The sequence below is a fragment of the Strongylocentrotus purpuratus genome, unplaced genomic scaffold (assembly GCF_000002235.5).
Source record: "Strongylocentrotus purpuratus isolate Spur 01 unplaced genomic scaffold, Spur_5.0 spur5_contig_868, whole genome shotgun sequence".
NCBI classification, from domain to species: Eukaryota; Metazoa; Echinodermata; class Echinoidea; order Camarodonta; family Strongylocentrotidae; genus Strongylocentrotus; species Strongylocentrotus purpuratus.
In genome coordinates this window covers 30,906-43,386 of record NW_022145577.1, presented here as the reverse complement: position 1 = coordinate 43,386, position 12,481 = coordinate 30,906, and the positions used below count along the sequence as shown (strand labels likewise).

The following is a 12,481-nucleotide window of genomic DNA, read 5'->3' as shown; positions in this document are numbered from 1 at the left end:
ATGAAAAGGATTCATTTAGGATGAAAGAATGTAAAAGAGTCGTAATGGTGAACTGTGTAAAACGAGAGTCAAAGAGTCGTGATGGTAAAAGTATGGAAAGAAGAGTAGAAAACCTATAAAAAGAGAAATGTTAAAGGTAAAATTGTTTTTGAAAGGAAACAAAGTCCGACTTGATGAAATTCTCTATAGCCTACGTGATGTCGATGTGATGATGATGAAAATGTTGATAATTCGGTTGATAATAAGACACTCGGTCGGTACGGTCAATCGGTCACATCGATTTTAGATCGACCGAACTATTCTAAGGTCGAGCTTCATCCAGCTAGCTACAGTACGCCACATCAGTCCGTATTGATTGTCTGCACTCTATCTTCATCCACAGGAAGTAAAATAGTTATACAAACAGGCTAAATTCAGAGTCAAATCGTAACCTATGCGTAATGCAGCTAGATGTTTGTAATCTGTAGAGATTGAAGTTTCAAGTAATTTTCAGTTCGACGTCCAATGAGGTAAGTGCGAACATGTTCAATGAGTTATGTTTGTGTCCGAGTGTACTGCGAGCGAGCGGAGCTAGTCGGAGCCGAGGCCCGAGGCCGTCAGGCATCCTCCCCGCTACTTGCTCTTGGGCTGTGGCTGAACAACGATTCACGGGGGGGGGGGGGGGGGGGGGGGGGGGGGACACGTGCCCCCTGGTAAATAAAAAAGTGGGGAAGGGGGGAAAGAAAAAGGGACAAAAGGAGAAAAAGGAGGGGGAAAGAAAAGAAAAGGGAAGAGAGAAAGAAGAAGAAAAGAGGGAGGACAGAAAAGGGGAGAGGAGAAAAAGGAAGAGGAAAGGAAGAAAGGTGAAGTGAGAGGGGAGAGAAAAGGGGGAAAAGGAGAATAATGAGAAGGGAGAGAAGAAAGAAAGGGGATGATAATAAGAAGGTGTTGCTTTTTACCGGGAAAGGGGCGCACAAAATTTTACAGTGTGCATAATGGGGTCCCTCTTGCCAGGCGTGTAGCCCCATAATGAATCGTCTTCTTTCTTTCTAATAATTTAATGAAATGTGAAAGCTTAAAGGTAATACAAAGTTTTGGTATGGGGTAATGAATTTGGTTCAAATGAACATATTGGAAGCATATACGATCCTACAATATTCAGTGATCGTTGTCGCGGTTGAAATCGAGTCTAAAGTTATGAAATTGTAAATAATAAACTCTTTATGTTGTATAGCTCCCTCTGTAGGTCAAGATATTAATTAAGCTATAAAACAACGTTTTTAACTGAAATCGACCGATTTGCTATTCCCGTTTGGAAATTATATACCACAACTACATATTCTGAGATTTTCATGGTCGCAGCTACCATTGTACGGTCATAGGCGCTATTTGAAAATTTACCGGGAGCACCGGTAAATTTTTATATTAAATTTTTCTCGAAAGCAGAAGTGTCTTAGGGGCTAAATTATCAAATTTGTAAAGAATCATTATCAACCCGATTTTCAAATTTTCCCAAAACTTTGTATTGCCTTTAAGCGGGAAAATATAATTTCAAGATCACATCGAAAATTATGCTGAAGCTGAAAACATCAAAATTTGGCGACTTACTTTCAGTTTAGCTAATCTGCCAGTTTACTTGAAAAATGCGCGATGAGGACAAGCAAAACCTCCCATCACTTACCCATATGATGTACATGTACAGTACATGTACATCAGTCTCTGACCCCAAGAAAACTTATCACGCAGTGTCACTTACTAAGAGATATGCAGGCCAGAAGCCTGTCTGTAAATCGGAGACACCATGAAAAAAAAAAAAAATTGTCTGACACCTACATGTACATTGCATTCTATGACAATGTGTCACCACACTTTGTCAGTGCCTGCATCGGTAAAAATTGGGGATTGTGATAAAGCAAAAAAAATCCTGGCCAAAAAGAAAATTTTGACTTTTAACTGTAGCTCGCTTTTGCTGACCCTCTTTCTAAGCAGGAGGTGTGAGACTCTAATTCTGTTTTCACACTGGCAATATTTTTCTTAACCCCGTACTATAGGTGGGGTTAAAGGGGGGGGGGGGGGTTTGGCCCCACCTATAGTCTTGGGTTAAGCTTATTCCACTTTCTTTTTACACTGGCAAACATTTGCTTGACCCCGTACTATAGGTGGGGTTAAAGGGGGGGGGGGGTCTTAGCCCCACCTATAGTCCGGGGTTAAACCTTTTCCACTTTGTGTTCAGACTCGTATTTACCAAAGTGGGCTAGCCCCACCTATAGTACGGGGTTAGCTGGCCCTGCAAAATAGCAGGGCTGACCCCGCAATTGTGGTGCTAAATCCTGCTAACTCTGCAATTGCAGTGCCAAGCAAATGAATGAGAACAGAAACAAAAAATAGTCTGGGACTACGCAGTGGAGCGAATTAATGAATATTCACACTTTGGCTAGTACGGGGCTAAGGAATTGCAGTGAGGTAAGCCAAAAAAGTTAGTCTGGGGTTAAGGATAGAACGGGGCTAAGCAAAGTACAGGGTTAAGCAAAACAAGTGTGAAAAGGCCCCTCACCTCCCCCCATGGAACACTTTTGTGTGCTGTACAATAGGCCATAAGCAAGTCACTCACAATTCCCTAATTATGTTCAGCATGATAGCTAGTGTGTATCTATAATTTATTTTATGAAACAGTTTTACCACCTTACATACAACAATGGCCCCACAGTACATTATAATATACAGTACCGGTTTGCCTACATATATTTTCCAAGCTCATGCAATACAGGGTAGGCTGGGTGTGAATCCATACCGGTAATTGATTTTGTTGAGTGGGTGGTTTGTGCAAGGTCCATGTAGACTTTCTTTAGATATTTGTTATACATGGATAACTGACTTCCAATCCAGTATGTATAGAGCTGGCTTTCCGGTTCATTGTTTGAAACCTGTATTGATTTTGTTCTCTCTTTTTATCCCAGAGTTGACTCATGCTTTTAAAGCTTCTTTGTTCCATGTTTCCTTTTTAATCCTCTCAATACAAGGTCTGTCTGTGTAATGTTTCTCTCCTTTAGGCCATGGGATATACTACCTCCACACATACAGTATTCAAATATAGAAAATGAAAAGGTACATGTATACCCTGTACTTTGAAATGACTCTTGTTTTCCTCTTTGAGGGGATGGGGGGATGGTGGACTCAAAGAGTAAAATGTTCATGTACCACTTGGCTAGATCATTAGCCTACAATCTCTATATTCATTGAATTCTTCTGAAGTACATTGTAGGTACATGTACATGTACATGAGTTTGCTATTTGTAAGTTGTATTATAATCAATGAGTTATTTTGAGATGTTATGAATCACTTGATTGACACATCAGAGCTCCCAGTGAAAGTCTGCAATGTGTCTGATGAGGTTATTGTTATCTTGCAACTTCTATAATCATATAAAAGAAAATTAAAGAAATGAAAGTAAGACAAACAACAACAAAACTCCCAAAACTCTAATTCCATTTTATAATTTGCAACACTGACTGGCTTAAATAATTTGTTTGGAAGGGTGTGAAGAAATGTGATTTTAACAAAAATATTGAATAACTTTTTAATCTCAAGCAATATGTAAATGAGCTTGGTTTGGTAAAGAGAATCCTGTTCATACAGGATGTGATTCTTTACTCTTAGCTTGTTTTGCATCCTGTTAAACCAAGGAGTTACCAGCACTCATTCAGTCCTTGGTTTATAAAGTACGCGACAACCAGATGCTGGTGATTGTACGTCACGGACAGATACAGATATTCAATTCAATTCAATTCAATTTTATTTCATTCAGTTTAAAAAGACAACATTTCATATAACAACCAGCTATATAACATAAAATACACATTACGAACATATTTGACATTTGGACATAAAGTAAACTGAATAGGTTGCAACCTGAAAGGAAAAAAATAATCCTTATATAAAGGTTGACCCTTTATAATGTACATGGATATAAGCTTGCTTGCCCAATTACATGTAGCCTTGTTTACATGTACATGTACATTCATGTATGTGATAGTGTTATGGAAGATAGATGGCAAAACAATGATGGCTTGGGAATCCGGCCTTGACCTAGATCTACATGTACTGTAGGCCTACTGTGATCTACTTTTTACATGTAGGCCTGCATGCCTGTACATTGTAATATCTAAACTTCTCAACCTGTAGCCTAGGGAGGGCCTGCCTGTATGAGTAATGCATTACAACCTGTTCACATATTGACAAGGGGACTACATGTACACTTTGTTTAAATGCCTTGATGTACATGCATATATAATTGTACACATTTCTTCATTTCTTGTACAACATCATTACATGTAGGGTTGTAGTAAATTTGCAATTTTAGATTATTAGCAAAATCTTCTTTCATCTATTTTGTTTAAATGGCCGCTAATACGTATGAATACTTGTGGCAATTTAGAAAATTTAATCATGTGTACATTTAAAGTAATATTTTGCAATGTTCCTGAATTGATGAGTAATTCCTGCATGTAGAAATTAGCGAATTGAAAGTTAAAAATATAGCTGAAAATAATGAGATCTCTGTACGATATGAATGTGGGAGCAGAGTGTTATACAGTAATGCTTTCAGGGCAATACCAACATGAGTGTATTATTAAGATTGAGTGATTTGGTTTCTCTGAAATTGACTGGTGCAGGGTGTGCTGATGATGGAGGTGAGTCATCGGTAATGCATGTACATTACACATAGTCTAAAACATCTTTATATATCATCTATGAGATTCCTTTGCTCTTCAAATAGGCTACTGTGTACATAGTGTACTCCTGAGTACATCTACACATACAGTACAGTAGATACTCGGTATACATATTGAAGCAAGAGTTTGCCAAATTGCAGAACTTCAGTGTTATAACTTGTGATTCGATCAACATGGCATGACGACACCTTAGCAAGTGTACATGTTTATTTCTCAGGGAAATTTGTGAAAGTTCATATGTTCACATTTTTTGTCTGCCGCCTTCCTTCGCCCTTTTTTAAAGTTGTGAAAGTGATCATGATTCCAAAATCAAGCAGGCCCTACATGTACAATGTAAATGTGCATTGCTTTATTCCATAATATACCGGTACATGTCTTTATGGTAAATTTGACTTGAGTTGCGGTGCATTAGGAAAGAAAGGAGCCTTGCCAACCGGATACCGTATTTGCCGGCGATAAGGCCGCACCCCCAACTTTGACATTTCATAGAGGGAAAAAGAAAAAAAAAAAAAAGAGATTAAAAAAACCCGGACCAAACGAAGTACGGTAATTGTAATTTTCTTGTAGAACACTTTTTTTTTACAAACTGATACCAAATTCATCAATATTCTAATAAATTTACAAGAAGTTTACCTAAAAAATGATCGTAATTTAGCAGATCTTCATAGATTTTTAAGCTAGTACCGGTACTGTATCGCACACAGATTTGGTATCCTACAATACCCCTACCACGATGTGCGGTGTAATCCGGAATTGCGTTTTCGACCTGCGCTGTTGCATTGCACGGCATCTGCTAGCTCCGTAAGTAATGGTCTGTCCCTTCTTTTACTTTTTTGGCGATGCAATGGTACGGACTTAGATCTACATGTGTGTAGATCTATCGGCAGATTTTTGTTAGAAAAATAAGTTATGCTTTTTTTTTTCATCTTCATGTCAACTATGCATCATAAAATTGTTGGTAAGTTGTGTGGAGTTATTCTAGAATTGTCTAGTCATCCTAGTCCCATATGTTCAAATGGAAGTGCTGTTTTGATCGCTGAATTTTGTTGTAGGTTGTTGTAAAGGCCGCACCCCAACACTGCGACCTTATCGCCGGCAAATACGGTAGTAGTTTTCACATGAATTATCAAATGCATTTCATGCACAAGATGTTAAGGCGTGGTGAGATATAAATTAAATTAGAGTTTGCAGTAAAATATTTTGTTGTTGTCCAGCTAAGTGTAAACATTGAACAATCACTTTCCCTGAAGAGCGTACACATACATGTAAAGGTCAACATTTAAAACAAAAATTGCTTGAAAGATATCAAGTAGATTCTTCAACATTACTCACATCTACATGTACATGTAGTGTTTAAGTTTACAGTAAAATAGTTTTGATTAGCAGTACCGTAAGCCTACAACTATACATAGATCTGCCCCCAGAGTACAACAATAATTTGTTGATGCCTTATTATCCTCCCAGACGCTTTTAAGATCATCCGATTCTAAATTGCTTGTTGTTCCGAAAACTAAGAAATCATGCGGGAATCTGTCATTTGCACAAACTGGACCTTACCTTTTTTTTTTGTACTTTTAGTTTTTCTTCTCCATTCCGCCTCGAACACATTATTCGTGTTGAGTTGGTGCATTAAAAATACTCTATAATAAGTACATGTATGTGAAATCTATTTTCTATCCTAACACATAATTTTTGGACGTTTGCAGTCTTTATTCAAGTTTGATTGATTTTTATCATGTGTGCAATGTACAGTATGAAGCTTAATGGTTTGGACATGAACCGACAAGAACTATTACATCAAGATTCTCGTCATATATTGGTTTTTTTTTATTTGTATTATGTTTATAGCTGTGAGTTGAAAAACAAGCCTACTGAGTGCAAATTACCCCTGGGCTCCATTGTCTAAAACTTATCATTAATTAACGGCAACGTAATACCATCAATGGTAAGTTTTATGCAATAGGACCCAGGAACTTAATTGGCAGGAAGTACTAAAAGCACTCTGCAATGTTGCCAGGTAGGCCTACCTTGTAAAACTTCTAATACATACATTTATGACTGTGACTGCCAAGGCGAACTCATTACCAAATACCATTACCAATGAATATGTGGACTACAATTAACTTTTCTGTATAAATTTTGTGTGCGGAAGCATCCTCTCTCTCTCTCTCTCTCTCTCTCTCGCTATCTCTCTCCCCCTCTCTCGCTATCTCTCCCTCTCGCTATCTCTCCCCCTCTCTCTCTCTCTCTCTCTCTCTCATGCTCTCTCATGCTCTCTCTTTTCCCTGTAGCATAAATAATCATATAGGCCTGGATACATTATTGATTACAGAATAGAGTAAGAATTGTGCTGTTATGTGGATGGATTTTGTTTACTAATAGAAACCAATGGTTATTGTGTCTCCTGAATGTAGGTACTGATGATCATTGGAAGAAAAGGAATGACAATGAAAAAGACAGATAATTCAAGTCGGTGAAGATGATGTAGAGTTCTACCTCACCACACAAGGAGTCCTCAAGGTGTCATCATTCCATTGATGTTGTGCTGATTGATAGAAACATGACCTGCTAAGATGGTTAAGTGAGAGTTTCATCAAGTCACCTACAGACTTACTACCCCACAATCGGGGGCAGTGGTGATCGTCATATTTAAACAGCTAGCACCTCCTCTACAGAGCTGGAGTGATGCAATCATTGGGACAGACAAAGTAGCATAGCCCTGACTGTGCTTAAGTGAGGAATATCACTTAGTCTAACCAGAAGAGGAAAGAAAGAGTTAAAAATGACGACATTATCAGACATTTCTCGTGAGAATCTGACCACTTACAAGTTGGTTGTGGTAGGAGATGGAGGCGTGGGCAAGAGTGCTATCACGATACAGTTCTTCCAGAAACTCTTTGTAGCAGACTATGACCCCACCATTGAAGACTCTTACATTCAACATACTGAGATTGATGGTGATTGGTGTATACTAGATGGTAGGTAATCATTGAAGACTCTTATATTCAACATACTGAGATCGATGGTGATTGGTGTATTCTAGATGGTAGGTAATCATTGAAGACTCTTACATTCAACATACTGAGATTGATGGTGATTGGTGTATTCTAGATGGTAGGTAATCATTGAAGACTCTTACATTCAACATACTGAGATTGATGGTGATTGGTGTATTCTAGATGGTAGGTAATCATTGAAGACTCTTACATTCAACACACTGAGATCGATGGTGATTGGTGTACTAGATGGTAGGTAATCATTGAAGACTCTTACATTCAACACACTGAGATTGATGGTGATTGGTGTATTCTAGATGGTAGGTAATCATTGAAGACTCTTACATTCAACATACTGAGATTGATGGTGATTGGTGTATACTCTATGGTAGGTAATCATTGTGTGACCCACGACATTCAACAGTATTGGAAAAACCTATTTTGTTTGATTACTAAAGTAATGATATCACAGCTTACATCTTTGATGGTTTACAGTACATAGTTTTTACAGACTAAAACTATTTAAAAATGTATACCCATTAATGAAGCGCATACTACTGGTACATTGACCTAGCATTGTGCTGGGCACGAGTTGTAAAAATCCAGATGAAATTTGCTAATCTAGTAGAGCCCAGCTATTTTAACTTTAAAGGATACATGTAGACCCCAAACATGTATTTTAAGTTTTACATTGATGCATGATTATTTGCATGACCTCGACTTACAAATTCCTAACTTTCATTTGACTGCCGCTGTTATGCAAAATGGTAACAGATAACAAGACATACATGTAACTCACCTTTAATATTATACTTTTATATCCACCATGGTACTGTAATCATTTCAAATATTGAGCAAAGAAATGTTCTTGCATTTCATGTACATGTACATTTATAGCTATGACAATTACAACAACTATACATGAATGTATTAAAGAGAATAATTAAATTATGATTCCATAAATGTACAATGTATACAATGTAATATTCAAATAGTGATAAACATTCTTTTTGTTTGTGTTTTCTGCTTTCACTCGAGGCAACTTTCTGAATGTTTGGTTTCTGTACATTTTACAGCTACTTGACTCAATACTACAAGCAGTTGTCTCTAATCTAACTGTATGTTTGATTTGTCTCTCTTTCATTTTATGTAGTGTTGGATACTGCTGGTCAAGAAGAGTTTTCTGCAATGAGAGAGCAATATATGAGGACTGGTGATGGTTTCCTTCTCGTCTATTCAGTCACTGATAGAGCCAGCTATGAGAACATGAAAGCTTTTCATACTCAGATTCTCAGAGTCAAAGACAAGTAAGTAACCTGTTTAGGCCTGATAATTACCTGAATCCCTCCCCCCAATTTTCCTTATTTTTTCCTTATTTTCCCAATTTCCCCTGATTTTTTCCCAATTTTCTTTCTCAAAAGGGGGGAATGTTGTTAGATATAATTTTTTTCCTGAATCCTTTTTTTTTTTTTTTTTTTTTACTCAAGTGGGGTAGGGGGGGGGGGGTAGGTGGTTGAGAAAAAAAAATCAGGGGTCAGTGAAACATTATCCCCCTCCCCTTCCCCAAATTGAAGTTCAGACATCCTGTTAAACATGTATGTGTGAATCCTGCCACTTTCACACTTCACACTTTCAGACATCCATACATGTAGATTACCACCTGGTCACACATAGAGCTCCATGAGATGATAACAAATTAACAGAGAATAATTTCACACTCAAATACTCATAGACTCATAACTCTTTCACTCATGATGCCTCTTTCACACTAGATCTATTCCTTGAGTGAACTTCAGTAGATTCCTTACTGGTAACCCTTTGTTCTCCTTTTCTTTTCTTTTTTACTCCAGTACTCATGCACGTCTTTCTCTCAAAATCTTTCTTAGGATTGTGTAAGCCTCTAGAGATCCTCGCATGTAGAAAAGGCAACAAGAACTTGAAATATATTTCAGAGTCAAAGCTGGTCACACATGTTCAATATACTGCCATCTCAGTTGCTAGCCCTGCAAGAAATGATTGCATTATAGTGTGTCTCTGATGCAATGATCCCATGTGCTATTATTTTACAGAGACTCGTATCCCATGATCCTTGTTGCCAACAAAGTGGACCTAGTACATCAGAGGAAGGTAACGGAAGAAGAAGGCAAGAATGTAGCTGCAGAATTAGGGGTAAGTGAATGTATCTATGGGAAGGGGATGATGGTAAAGGAGAGGAAAAGCTGGCATTGCAAATAACAAATAAATACTGTCAAACCATTACTGCTACAGGCTTGAAGCTTTTGTGCTACAGAAAGACTAAATTACAACAATGATTTTTTTTGTTGAAAATTGCATTTTTTTTTTTGCTACAGAAATGGCTTCTACAGTAATTTGTGGAAAATTTAGGTGACAACATTTTCTAGTTTTGCGCATGTTCATATGCCAAAAAATATAATCCAAAATTAACCAGAATTCAACAATTTTTTTGATCATGCACAGTTATCTGTGATGAACAAATGAAAACAATACAGGCCAGGGCGTAGCAGCAGTTCATTACATGTACATGTGGACATCATTGAATATTTTATTTACCCATCATCCAACTAAATAATTCATCCACTCACAGAAGTCAGAGAGAAGCATGACTGTCATAACATCAATTTAATACACATTAGGACCAAACTATGAATGCATTTCTAAAGAAAAGTCAATACATGTATGGTACTGTTAATCAACGAACACTGTCTAATAACATAATTGTTTTGTTTGTTTTGACTGCTTTGTTACAGCCTATTCCTTATATTGAAACAAGTGCAAAAGATCCTCCTAAGAACATTGACGCAGCCTTTCATGAAGTAGTGAGGGTAATCAGGTACGTACGTACAAAATAATTAATTGAATACTAGCCCCAGTGCAGGACTATGCTACAAATGTACCATCACTGCTAGCTGAAGGTACCTAACTGCTGGGGTAGGCTGCTGGGATAGGATGCTGGGATAGGGTTGCAAGTAAGTACAAAATAATTAATTGAATACTAGCCCCAGTGCAGGACTATGCTACAAATGTACCATCACTGCTAGCTGAGGGTACCTAACTGCTGGGGTAGGCTGCTGGGATAGGGTTGCAAGTAAGTACAATATCATTAATTGAATACTAGCCCCAGTGCAGGACTATGTACCATCACTGCTAGCTGAGGCTACCTAACTGCTGGGGTAGGCTGCTGGGATAGGGTTGCAAGTAGTCAGAGGGTTAAGATAAAAGGCAGTGTGGTTATGCAGCAATACACAATGTAGTGACCCTTGAAATATTGTTATAACGCTGTCATTTCCTAGATTTTTTAAATTTATTTTTGATTTACCAAATAAGGTGTTTCTTTGTCTCTTTGTCCCCCCACACCCGTTATTGGAAGCTGTCACTAGTTGTCCCATCCAAGTTAGGACAATATAGAATGTAATGTCAGTGAATGAATCCAATGTCTAACAAGTCTGTACCTTTCACTGATCTGAAAAAAATGAAGTCTGCATGATAACAATTTAGAATTAGTTCAAATCAGTTTCTTGTGAATTTAATTTCTATTATCAGAACTTAAGATTAGTTTCAACACATAAGTGATGTGAATTCACATGTATGTCAAGTGTTTTCTTTGTTCTTTCTTTATTGTGTGTAGGAGACAGCCCGTGGACTCGAATAAGAAAGATAGAAAAAGGGATAGGTGTATTCTACTGTGATATGCTTGTAAACGCAGGGTGCCAAACGGCCTGTAAAGGAGAATGGGAGTTTTTAAAACCAGGGTGCCAATGGGCCTGTAAAGGAGAATGGGAGTTTTTAAAACCAGGGTGCCAATGGGCCTGGAAAGGTGAATGGGAGTTTTTACAAATAGGATACCAGTGGACTGATTCCTCCAATCTCATTGCTGGAAGATGAAGCAGACTGTGAAGGACAAGGTATAGAGGAGTCTGGATGATATGTAATGAGTGCTGTCTGTCTGTCTGTCTGTCTGTTTAGTGAATCTGCAACTCAGAGAGTAGAACTTGTAGCTGAGCTCATATTAACTGCTGTTTTTGTAAAGATCAACCATTATATGCAAATTCTTTTCTGAGAACATCAGTAAGCAATTGATATTGCGAATTATTCATTTCTTGATCTCGTGTTTCCCTCCAGTGGATTATTGTATTGTAATAGGGAATGATGTATGCCAAAGTTGAGTTTTTAATTCAGATTCTCAAGCAGAGAAATATGTACAAGTATATATACAATAACTCCAATTTCTTGGATGAATTTCACAGAATATATGATATCATGCATTGAAATTTGTATTTCAATGGACAATTTGTAGTACATGTATACAAGGTCATGATTTTTAATATACACTTTAGGAGTATTTATACAGCTCTTATTTTATCTTCATTTATGTAATGGATGAATATTTATGACCAATTATTTTCATTATAAGTGCATCTGAAATTATAGATTACAATCTTTGTGTCTAATGTCTGCATTTTAACATTAACACAAAATGCCAAATAGGGTATATGGTAGGAAATGTTGGCGAGTATATTTTCTTCCAACATATCTAATACTGTGTGGGTTTATAACAACAAAGTTAAAAGATGAGGATATGTTATACATACCATGTAATGACTTACATACATGTATACATTTATTTATTGGAATTGATACATGATTGTGATATTCTCCTTTTGTTCTTAAAACCATACTCCTTTATTATATTTCAGACATACTTGTATTTTACAATATATATGTCAGAAAATAATGTGCACACTTTTTAAATT

The 12,481-nt window shown here is 37.2% G+C and overlaps 1 protein-coding gene across 1 annotated transcript; it reads left to right on the top strand.

The window, feature by feature from the left end:
• The first annotated feature begins 326 nt into the window (after positions 1 to 326).
• LOC115918379 (ras-related protein M-Ras-like) lies at positions 327 to 11,863 on the top strand. The gene is made up of 6 exons (XM_030975890.1): positions 327 to 509; positions 7,128 to 7,691; positions 8,863 to 9,016; positions 9,779 to 9,878; positions 10,478 to 10,560; positions 11,356 to 11,863. Exons 2-6 carry the CDS (start codon positions 7,496 to 7,498, stop codon positions 11,414 to 11,416), a joined length of 594 nt encoding a protein of 197 aa, XP_030831750.1. The 5' UTR covers positions 327 to 509; positions 7,128 to 7,495; the 3' UTR covers positions 11,417 to 11,863.
• Positions 11,864 to 12,481: the final 618 nt, after the last annotated feature.